Here is a 12,344-nt window from a genome sequence, read left to right as displayed (position 1 = left end):
CAACTAGTTTGTGGTAACACTTGATCCGGGAGGTTGTCAGTTGACCCTCTTCAGGGCTTGTTCCCACAAGGTGCCACAGTGCATGTGAGGATGTTAGGTTTGGGTTTGTGTAGAACTGTTAAAGGAGGCATATAATATTCCATATATTGCCTTTAATGGATGAATACATAGGTAATCCAGACTCTAAATAGAGTTTTCTCTCTCTTTTCCTTAATAATTGTAATTTTTATGACTGATTCATTTATACTAACTGGAAGAGTTTCTAATTACATTAACATAGGATGGTATAGAATGGTTGGTTGACATTTGAGTAAACTTCTTATCGAAGTACAAAATACTTACAGAAATGTATACGAATCACATGTGTATAGCTGGAATTTTCAAAAAGTGAACACATCTATGTGACTAGCCCCAGGCTGGAAAAAAGAACAGCACCAGCAAATTTAGAAACATTTAAAGCAATAAAACATTTGGAGAAATAAAAGGATTTTGAAACTGTATAAGGCTAGGCATAGTGGCTCTTGCCTATAATACCAGCACTTTGGGAGTCTGAGGCAGGAGGATCCCTTGATGCCAGGATTTCGAGGTTACAGTGAACTATGATCTTGCCACTGTACCCTAGCCTGGGTAACAGAGTAAGACACTATCTCTAAAAATATAAAATAATAAAATATTTTTTAAAAAAGAAACCATATCTTTTTCTCTTTTCTCCCTACAGGTATTGTCAGTATGTGTGTTAACAACAATACTTGGTTGTATATTTGGGTTGAAACCAAGCTGTGCCAAAGAAGGTAATTAGTCGTGTGTGTGTGTGTGTGTGTGTGTATGTGCACAGCCTTACTGGGAATGTGATTGAGGTAAACATCTCCTGTTTCTATGAGTACTCCATAGATATTGTCAAGTCAACACTGGTTTGAGCCTTCTTCTTGAAACTCTTCTATTATATTAGCCATATAAAATTCTACTTACAAAACTTACCAAACTTTATCCCCAAACAAGGAGGAAGGGCTATGACCAATAAACAAACAAACATCTTCAAATAATAAAAAATTAAGAACCAATAAGCAGACACGGCCGGGGGTTCTGATGCAGTTGTCCTGGAGCTCACGCTCCTTGACTTCCTCCAGGGACTCGGAGGGCATTCTTTACTGCTCTTTTCCCCTAAGGAGTTAGTTGCTGAAGCAACCCTGTAGGCTACTAGGTGACGGTTACCATCCCTGGGCAACCAGAAACTTATCAGTACGTGCTCTTAAGGTTCCAAAATTGCAGACATTGGCTGTTTCAAAGCCATAGTGATATTTTTTGAACTTCTAGATATATTTTTTTCTTTCCATCAATTGCAGAAATCTATCCAGCATTGATGAGATTACAATAAATAATTAAACTGGATCACAGTAAATTGTAGTGGTTATTATTTTGTCTTTGAGGTAGTTCCCCCCCGTCCCCTCGCAATAAAATCATTGATGATCATCCTAGAGAATTCAGCTTTGAAAATTGAACAGGTTCTTCTGTTTGGCTTTTCTGTGATTGTAATATTAATTATTTAAAAAATTTTTAGTGATTATTAAGCTATCATGTACTGTTGAAAGGTAGTCATTTTATGTATTCAGTAAACTATTCAGAACACATGTATCTAAGTTTAACTGAAGTAAACAGTTACAGACTTTATTGTTTACCTATGTCATTTTTTAGCAGGAAGTGATTCACTCTTGAGTTGACACATACAAATGGAAAAATAGCAAGTTTAATCCAAGCCCGACATAGTATGCATCGTATTTTAAAAAATTATTAGGTATATATTAATGAGCTCCAAGTAATAGCCATTATTCTAACAGACTTCCCCGACCCCCACTCCAGGTTAGGAAAGTTCGTATTTCTGACACTAGAAATTATTATTGTTACTTCATCTTCTTAAAATTGACTGATTTCCCAGTATCAAATGAGAGTTAAATTCCATGCCAGTGTCTCTTTGGGTCAGAACACCATTAAAGTCAAGAACTAAGATTATTTTGTTGTTGTTGTTGTTGGATGTCCATTATTTTCCATGTGTTCCTTTTTTTCTTCTTTTTCTGATTGTCCTAATTTTGTAGTTCTCCACTGAAACCTGGCTTATTCAAGGCATCTAGTAATGAGCTTCAACAGTTAAATTGTTGTTTGTCATGAAAAGTACTTTCCTCCCATGTCTACCATTTATTCATTTAGCAAAAATGTGCCAATCTCAACTACATGGCATGCACCTGGCTGGGTTTTAGAGATACAGTATGCTGGGCAAAAGCCAGATGTGGTCTTGGTTTGCTGTCTAACTGGGATATTAATCAAATAACCTAGTTACAAGTGGAATTAAGTAATTGAGGGGAAGGACAAGGTTTTATATGAGCTTAAAAAAATGGAAATCAGGCCTAGCTGGGGAGTTAGGAAAGCTTTTTGGAGGGAGCCAGGCTGGATCTAAAGGTGAGATGGGTGTTTCAGGTCGGGAGGAAGATCTATGCCAGGGAGCATGTTCTGAACAAACCCACTACTTCTTTACACCAGGATTGAGAGTGAGGCAGGCTAGGTAATCTTTTCCTTTCTAAAATATTCATAATCACGTCTAAAAAAATTTTTTTTCCCATATTTTGAAATTTTAGGGAACCTCATGCCTGCTTAATCCAACTTTTTCATAGCATGAAATATTCAGAACAAGCCTTTATTCTGACTTTTATTTTATCATACCATAGGTATTTAAGTCTTATCAGACCCAGTAAGGTTTGTAATAATAATAATAATAAAGTTCCCTTTCTTTCCTACATCAGGATATAAAAATCACAAACCAGGTACCTAAGGTTACTTTCTGTTTGTGTCACTTTTTGTGTGTATTTGTGAAAAGATTTTTGGGTCACTTTATTACTCCATCTGTATTTTCTAAAGTGGTATTTGAACCTAGTATACACCTGACTTGGTTGTATTAGTTGATGTTTTCTTTGAATTATATAATGATTAGAAACGTCTGACTTACTGTTCAATGTTTTCAGTTAAAAGTTGCAAAGGTCGCTGTTTTGAGAGAACATTTGGGAACTGTCGCTGTGATGCTGCCTGTGTTGAGCTTGGAAACTGCTGTTTAGATTACCAGGAGACGTGTATAGAACCAGGTAAGGATGTGCAGGGAAAAAATGGAGTTATGGTCATTAGGAAAAGATCAAGGAAAGTTCTGTGTCTTTCAGGTATGTGATTTACCTAATTCATTTGAATTTTTTTTATTTACCATACACACACATTTTGACATTAGCTTTTATATTTTCTTTCAGCAGTTCGTTAAGAGAAACAAATTTACAGAATTCTTTGTTAAACATTTTATGGATAGCAGAACTTTGCCTATTTTTAATGTATGCTGAAAACCTTTGTAATCTAATTTGCATTCAAATTCTAAAAGCCTGCTGGAAATATAGGAATATTTTCATTATGGTTCTCTGACAGCAAGAGGTCTTATATGTCCACCTATATTTTAAAAAATAAAACTATCAGAATATGAAAATTTTCTTAGTTAGATTTGGACTTCTCTGCGTATGACATGGAATAATATTTAAATGAAAGAGATTTATCTATTTTTCATTAGTTTTTATTTTTTAAAGACAGGGACTTGTTCTGTCACCCAGGCTGGAGAGCAGTTGCTCAATCATGGCTCATTGCAACCTTGAACTCCTGGGCTCAAGAGATCCTCCTGCCTCAGCCTCCCAAGTAGCTGGAGCTACAGGCTCACACCATTGTGCCCAACTGATTTTTAAAATTTTTGTAGAGATGAGGTCTCACTACATTGCCCAGGTTGATCTCAAACTCCTGGCCTCAAGCAATCCTCTCACCTTGGCCTGAAAGTCAGACTTACAGTAAATTTTAGCAGGTAGGAGAAGCCAAGTCTGCATATGAATTGCATAGTGGTAAGGCGCGTCTAAATTTGAAAATGACAAAATTCTGGAGTTTTAGTGAAATAATAATAATTGGTTCCTACATATTTTACCCCCCTTAGTTTGGAGTGGCCATGGTAGTGGCAGATTCTGTGAGTGACTAAGAGCTGTGAAATTGTTCATTGTTGCTCATGGATCACACTCAGGAAGACAGCAATTCTGTGTTCACTTTGGACATGTTGAATTTGAGACATAAAACACATTTTGCTGATGTTTGTTTCTAGAACATATATGGACTTGCAACAAATTCAGGTGTGGTGAAAAAAGGTTGACCAGAAGCCTCTGTGCCTGTTCAGATGACTGCAAGGACCAGGGCGACTGCTGCATCAACTACAGTTCTGTGTGTCAAGGTCAGGTGCTCGTTGGGCTCTGCAGCAGCCTGGCGTCTTCCAGCATCTTAGCTGACATTTACATAGGTGTTATCTTTTATACTAGGAGTCATGGCTATTGGCCAACTGTATTAGCTGAAAAAAATAATTTTAAAACTTTTTATTAAAGAAACTTTTAAACATACACATGAGGAGAGAAAGTATGTAATGAACATTGTACCCATCACCCAGCTTAATGATTATTATTATGTACACATGGCCAATCATATTTTATCTATAACCATGGATTCTCCTGCCACCACTGTCTCATGTTATTTTGATAATAGCAGCATACTTAATGCTGTATTTGTGGAAAGATCCTTCTTACAGTCCTGGCTGGCTTTTATGTCCCGGCTTCCCTCCTAGTAGATGGGAACACTGTCTGCTGTGCATTGAGAGCGTCGATGTGAAATTGTTTAGAAAGATTCGAGGGCATTTTATAAGGTGATACTATTATGATGTCTTGTCCAGGTATTATTATTTTTTCAAATTTCTTAACAGAACCTGACTCTATATGGGAGAGAACTAAGACACCAAAATACCAAGGATTTTGATGAGTGGATAGAAGGAGAGGGTTGTAAATTTTGACTGAAAATATTAAGAATTTGAAAATGGAAAAGATACCTTCAAGTTCTCACAAATACAGTAGTATGTTTTAGTCTTACAATTATGCATCCATTTTTAATTCCTGATATCAACTAACTCTTATTTTGAAACAGAATAATTATCTTTATTGATTATACACCTCCAGAGTCATGTCCTGTGTTATCTATCTGTTCACATACTTTGTTTTTAGAGTCTGTCCTAATGTGTCTCACAAGCATCACAATTATTACTGTTAAGTGTGTTGAATTCATTTTATTTTCTTGAAAATATTTTAGGTGAGAAAAGTTGGGTAGAAGAACCATGTGAGAGCATTAATGAGCCACAGTGCCCAGCAGGGTAAGATTATATTCTGAGGTATTAATTTTTTCTTTTTTAGAAGTACAGCATCATTTTTTTCTTTCCAAATTAAGATGATAAAAATAATAAAATCACTGATTTATTAAATATCACAGGTTGAGTATCCTTTATCCAAAATGTTTGGTATGAGAATTGTTTTGGATTTTGGATTTTTTCGGATTTTGGAATATTTGCGTTTTACCAGTTTGAGCATCTCAAATCTGAAAATCCCAAATGCTCCAGTGAGCATTTCCTTTCAGCATCATGTCAGTGCTCAAAAGTTATGGATTTTGAAGCATTTGAGATGTCAGATTTTCAGATTTGGGATGCCCAGCCTGTATTTTTAGCCAGATCTTGTGTTTGGCAATGGTGGAACAGAAATTATTATGGAGTTATCCCTATTCTGGAAGTTTATAGAAAAAAGAGAGGTCATGAATATTTAGTCTTTAGTATTGAAGAATGCTAGATAGAAATATTTGCATTTTCCTTTTCTTTTTTTTTTTTTTTTTTTTTTGAGACAGAGTCTCGCGCTCTGTCGCCCAGGCTGGAGTGCAGTGGCGCGATCTGGGCTCACTGCAAACTCCGCCTCCGGGGTTCATGCCATTCTTCTGCCTCAGCCTCCCGAGCAGAAGGGGACTACAGGCGCCCGCCACCTTGCCCAGCTAGCTTTTTGTATTTTTTTTTTTTTGTAGAGATGGGGTTTCACCGTGTTCGCCAGGATGGTCTCCATCTCCTGACCTCGTGATCCGCCCGTCTCGGCCTCCCAAAGTGCTAGGATTACAGGCTTGAGCCACCGCGCCTGGCCTTCCTTTTCAAGAAGGAAGGATCTTTACTTTCATTTGGAGTTTTGAGAGCTGCTAAACTTGTAGAAAATTTAAGTTCTTTTTTTTTTTTTTTTGTATTTTGGTCCATTTATACATTTTTGGGATAAACAAGCTGTTTGTGAGAGATGATACATTTTAAAAAAATAATTCATATTATTTTTGGTCCTTCAAATATTTTGTACAGGGTCTTCTATATATGACACCATTGAAAAGAGTGGAATTTAAAGGGTGAAGATTTTATAAAGGTGTTAGGTGTATTTATCTTTGTTCCATTTGAGGTCTACCATCTCATCCATTTGAATTATTCATCTTCAGAAATGTATTTTTACCTCTTTAAAATGATAGTTTTCTCAGACTGTTAAAATTTTTAAGCTGTATTTTAGTTCATTTTGTTCATGTATATAATTTTTGTTATATGTCTTCTTTTTTTCTTTTGGAAGGAAGAGTACTTTTGATTTAAATAAGCAGCAGCAACAGCAGCCAAAACTAAACCTCAACCAAATGATTTCAACAGAAGAGCCTTTTTTAAGGAAAACTTTTCATGTACCCTAAACTGTCTTTTAAATGTTAGACTTAGTGAATTTCGAATCTTTCTTTTTCTTCTAAATATTGCTTATAATTTTTCAATTGTAATATTGAATCTTTTTGTGGAAAACATAACCCTTTCTTTACAAGAAGATCATAACTTAGGCCACTTATTACTACACTGGATAATTTACCAGTGTGTTTACCTAATGGCCCACTAACCTGCTTTTATGATTTCTGTTGATTGAATAAAACTAATTTTATATAGTTTTATTTGGACCATTAAGATTATATACACTGGTTCTGCGGAATCTCTCAGTGGAGCTACGTTACAGATAGTAGCTAGTGAAAATTGTATAAAAATTTTCTCCTTGTCGGGTTGCTTTTGTGTTTGTGTGTGAGGATAAGATGGGAGGAGGCAGAGTTGAAAAGGCAAGGTAAGATATTTGCTGTCAAATTTAAATTTACTGAGTAAACTTTCAGTGGGAAGTCTTCTCACAGTTATCCAGTGTTAAACTGCCAAGAGCAGCTTGGCTGGGGAGACCCTAACCCAGCGGCGCTAGAGGAATTAAAGACACACACATAGAAATACTGAGGTGTGAAGTGGGAAATCGGGTCTCACAGCATTCAGAGCTGAGAGCCCTGAACAGAGATTTACCCACATATTTATTAATAGCAAGCCAATCATTAGCATTGTTTCTATAGATATTAAATTAACTAAAGGTATCCCTTATAGGAAACAAAGGAAGGGATGGGCCGAATTAAAGGAATAGGTTGGGCTAGTTAACTGCAGCAGGAGCATGTCCTTAAGGCACAGATCGCTCATGCTATTGTTTGTGGCTTAAGAATGCCTTTAAGCGGGTTTTCTGCCTGGGGTGGGCCAGGTGTTCCTTGCCCTCATTCCGGTAAACCCACAACCTTCCAACGAGGATGTGACGGCCATCATGAACATGTCACAGTGCTGCAGAGATTTTGTTTATGGTCAGTTTTGGGGCCAGTTTATGGCCAGATTTTGGGGGGCCTGTTCCCAACATTATACAAGTTCCCTACCACCTACCATGTATCACTAGATGCTGCAAGATGTCTGAGCCATGGCCGTTTGGGGGTAGCCACATAGCCACCGTCCATAGCTATTCTCATTTGTCAAGTATATTAGCATCCTCTGTGGTTTTTGGCCTCCTCTTTGGAATGTCCACACTACATGTTAACTCTTTGTATATGTATGTATGTGTTGTTGAAACCTCATTGATCATTCCCAGCTTTGGAATCATTTCTTTGTTGTTTATATATTTAAATATAGTATCTTTCAAACCTTTGTATTAAGTATTTATATCTTTTAAATATAGTAAGCCTAAAAACTAAATACAGTATATATAGGCTTGGTGGATGGCTCATACCTGTGATCCTAACACTTTGGGAGGCCGAGCAGGGAAGCTTCCTTGAGCCTAGGAATTTGAGACCAGGCTGGGCAACACAGTGAGAACTCGTCTCTACAAAAAAATAAAAATAAAAATATTAACCAGGCGTGGTGGTATGTGTTTGTAGTCCCAGCAACTCAGGAGGGTGAGGCAGGAGGATCACTTGAGCCCAGGAGGTTAAGGCTGCAGTGAGCTGTGATAGTGCCACTGCACTGCAGCCTGAGCAACAGAGTGAGACCCTGTCTCAAAAATAAAATAAAAATAAAATAATAAAATAGTGTGTAATGTATATACTATATGAAGTACTATTTAGTATATTAGAGTCCATATCAGAAAGTGGTGGTTTAGGAAAAATATTTACAGAAATATTGCGTGGTGGTTTTTTTATTGTTTATTTTCCTGCAAATTGGGAAAACAATATTATATTTCAGTAGCAATTGGTTTAGCTTTTCGAACAGCAGGAACCATGAATGATGTTTCTGTATGGTGGCTCAAAATGATATGAATGCTTAATATATACTATTTGATGATATATGTATTATGAAATGATAGAGCATGTATATAAATATAAATGCATGTAAAATATACTTTATAAGTATGCTTGCTGACTTTGTTAGTTAGTTTTCTTAAGATCACACAGACCTTAGTGGCAAATCTTCACTGGACCTGTGCCTAGAAGGTAGCACATCTTCACTGGGTGTGTCTTGTCTTTGCTTCTTGAAACAGTTTTTTTCTTTTTCATTACCCAGGTTTGAAACGCCTCCTACCCTCTTATTTTCTTTGGATGGATTCAGGGCAGAATATTTACACACTTGGGGTGGACTTCTTCCTGTTATTAGCAAACTAAGTGAGTAACTTCGGAATTTACTGCTGGAATATCACGATTTCAGTGCGATCGACTAGGCAGGCAGTCTTTCTTGGAAAAGTACTGGCAGAACCTAATTGTTTCACTAAACTTTTCTATGGCAAAGTAGTTGAACCTGGTGATAAGGAACTTACCTTTAATAGTGTGATTACTCTGAAGCTGTCCTTCAAAAAAAATAAGTTAATATGGTTATCTTAGAATTTTAACCTTTGGCCATTTTTGTATGTATTTATTCTTTCTCAGAATTTTGAATTCCTTGTGAAAAAGTCCCTTGTTTATTTATTTTACAAATATTATTATTATTATTTTTGAGACTGAGTCTCACTTTGTCACCCAGGCTGGAGTGCAGTGGCGCGATCTTGGCTCACTGCAACCTCTGCCTCCCAGGTTCAAGCGATTCTCATGCCACAGCCTCCCAAGTAGCTGGGATTACAAGCGCATGACACCACGCCTGGCTAATTTTTGTATTTTTAGTAGAGATGGGGTTTTGCCATGTTTCCCAGGCTGGTCTCGAACTCCTGGGCTCAAGCAATCCACCCACCTTGGCCTCCCAAAGTGCTGGGATTATAGGCATGAGCCACCACACCCAGCCTTATTTTACAGACATTTTATTTCAGAAAAAGAATTTTAAAAACTAAAGGTATTTCTGAGATATTACAAGTACAGACAGAAATTTGTCAGTTATTCTGTATTCTCCTTTGGATTGAATTGGATTCTTCAGGATATTCTTTTTTTTTTTTGTTAAATCTCAATCAGGCCTTAATTAAGTGGTTTTTCTATAAATTCCCCATAAAATAGTAGAATGGTGTTTTCTTAATATTGATGCTAAAGTTTTAAATCACGTTAACAACCTTTAAGCAGCTACAATGTAATACTGGACCAAAACAGAAGTAAGTAAATACAATTACTTTAGCTTTTTTCTGGGATTCTAAATTATTTTTTACCAGATTAGAGTATGTGAGGTGCTTTGAACATTAACATCACTCTCGGTATATTCATATGTATGTCACTATGCTTGTCTTATGAAGTGCCAAAATAATTTTGGGAGAATTTTTAAAATGTTCAGTTTCTAGTTTCTACATGGAAGAAGATGGTTTTGTTTTGTTTTAATATTTTGCATAAAAAGTCTTTAGCTTTGCATGGACAAAGCTGTGTTCTTCCCAGCAGGCCCATGGCCTTTGAAGTTTAAATACAGCCCTTTGTTACCATTATCAGGAGAGCTTGTCTGTATGGTACCAAATGCGGCATTGTGAGTTTAGAGTTAAGAGGTGGAGGTACCTGCATATGAAGTTTACAATAAATCATTAAACAATGAGCCCAAGCCCTAGCTTTGAATAATTAGGGAATGTAGCCTGTAATTCTGAACTGATAGAAGGCAGTGAGATAATATAGACACATGCCAATTTGAGGGACATTTTTAGGCGAATGGAGTATTGAACGCTGGAATCATTAGTTATGTGTTCCCTCCTCAATAGTAGAGGCAGGAGAAAAAGAACGAGGCACCAGAACTAGAACAGCAGGCCAACAGGATTAGTCGGACTTCGGCACTTTCTTGGACTTGAAGCCACAGATGCCTTTTGTCTTTAAAGTGGCTGAGTTTGTCCAAGGTTAGCTGGTTCTAGATCTATGGCCTGGGACACTGTCTTCCCAGCTACTCCTTCATCCTTGTTTTAATGTATAGACTTAGTTCAGTTTTCTTTTTCTACCTCTTCTGATTTAGGTATTTGATCACTAAGTAGTATCAAAGAACTTACAAGCATCATTTTATTATAACCTGTTCATCTTGAATGAAGTAATGTTATGGGTAATTGGCTTAATTATTTTAATGTTTTTCTGACTAAGAGAAAAATGAAGTCATCTTTAACATTGGATTTGTATCCACAGTGTTGCTTTATAATTATATTCATCCTGAATTTTTATCTGAGTAAAATCCCTCCTGGGCTAAGTTTTTTTACGTGATTTAGACTGCTGTGGTACCACTGCTAAAAGAGGTAGGCCAATTGTCAGATGTGTTTAATAACAATGTTTATTTTTTTCCCTTCTAGAAAAATGTGGAACATATACTAAAAACATGAGACCGGTATATCCAACAAAAACTTTCCCCAATCACTACAGCATTGTCACCGTAAGCTCTGCATTTCAACTTCTCTCTGTTTGCAGAAGTGAGATGGGATTATAGCATTTTTTGAGAGAATAGATTTAAGATAAAAGAAAAACAACTTATTTTCCAGTATGTAGTTAAGCAAGGAAACCCAGGTTCTGATCTTTGCTGTGCCACAAACTAGCTGTGGCTTTGGAAAGGTCACTTTACTGGCTGCGTCTCCATTTTCTCATCTGTGAAAAGAGATGACTCAGCACCTCAAGAAACGATTTCCTGGTTTCCTTTCAGTGTTAATATTCTGTGATTCTTGTATCCTAGTTTTGAGGCTTACTTTATTTGAGCCAAAAAACTGTCCCAAACTCCTGTGTTCACAACTTGTCTTTCCGATCATCTTGATGATGAATTTAAGCAAGCCGCTTCACCTGACTCCAAATAGGATTACAATCCTGTTTTTGTTTCAACGTTTCCAGATTTAATTTGAGTCAAATATAACAGTAGAACTCATTAAACTTTAGAATTGAAGCCAGAAAATTAGTATGTTAGCTTATATTGATTCAAGCTGCTTTACTCAGCAGTTTAAAAAGATAACAGCATTGTTTTCAAAATTTGAGAGGCTACCATTTTTTTTTTTTTTTTTTTTTTTTAAGATGGGCTCTCTCACTGTCACCAGGCTGGAGTGCAGTGGTGCAGTCTCGGCTTACTGCAACCTCCACCTCCCAAGTTCAAGTAATTCTCCTGCCTCAGCCTGCCAAGTAGCTGGGACTACAGGTGCACACCACCACACCCAGCTAATTTTTGTATTTTTAGTAGAGTCGGGGTTTTGTAGCCTGCACGGGCCTAGGGGGACTGAACAAAGTGGCAGAGGCAGGGAATGTTGGAATAAAAGACAAAGACAAAAGAGTATATCTGGAAGAAGGGGTCAGGGGGTACCTTGCCTCTAGTGGACAAGGACCCTGAGCTTTACACAGCCCTCCATTTTTATTAGGCAAAAGAGATAGCGAGTGGGGGCGGTGGTTGTCTGCTAATTGTCAGTTGGCCTTTTGGTTCACAGCAGGCTAGTGAGACTGCATTCTTTGAACAATAGGCTAGATTTTTCAATAGATGACTTCAAGGATCCTGGCGCCAGGGAGTGAGGCCCTCAGCAAACCTTTTGGTGGCAGGGCAGTGTGAGTTTGCCCACATCCTGCATTCATGATAAACAGTTTGCTGTTTGATCATATAGCCTCCAGTGGAATGCTGAGTTGGTCACGTTCCACAGGCCTTCGGCTCCCTGCAGTGTTTCACCGTGTTGGCCAGAATGGTCTCCATCTCTTGACCTCGTGATCCACCTGCCTCACCCTCCCAAAGTACTGAGATTACAAGT

General features: G+C 37.3%; 1 protein-coding gene across 1 annotated transcript in view; it reads left to right on the top strand.

The window, feature by feature from the left end:
* Positions 1–12,344, top strand: part of ENPP1 (ectonucleotide pyrophosphatase/phosphodiesterase 1) — an 82,925-nt gene that overhangs the window by 37,624 nt on the left and 32,957 nt on the right. Inside the window, exons 2-7 of the mRNA XM_033235441.1 lie at positions 719–791; positions 3,012–3,128; positions 4,163–4,288; positions 5,188–5,248; positions 8,765–8,862; positions 10,926–11,005. Of these exons, the coding sequence (XP_033091332.1) occupies positions 719–791; positions 3,012–3,128; positions 4,163–4,288; positions 5,188–5,248; positions 8,765–8,862; positions 10,926–11,005 (555 nt within the window). The remainder of the gene's footprint in view (positions 1–718; positions 792–3,011; positions 3,129–4,162; positions 4,289–5,187; positions 5,249–8,764; positions 8,863–10,925; positions 11,006–12,344) is intronic.

Source organism: Trachypithecus francoisi, unplaced genomic scaffold (assembly GCF_009764315.1).
Source record: "Trachypithecus francoisi isolate TF-2019V2 unplaced genomic scaffold, Tfra_2.0 Lachesis_group15, whole genome shotgun sequence".
NCBI lineage: Eukaryota > Metazoa > Chordata > Mammalia > Primates > Cercopithecidae > Trachypithecus > Trachypithecus francoisi.
The sequence above is the reverse complement of the archived record's forward strand: the minus strand, read 5'-3'. Positions and strand labels throughout refer to the sequence as shown.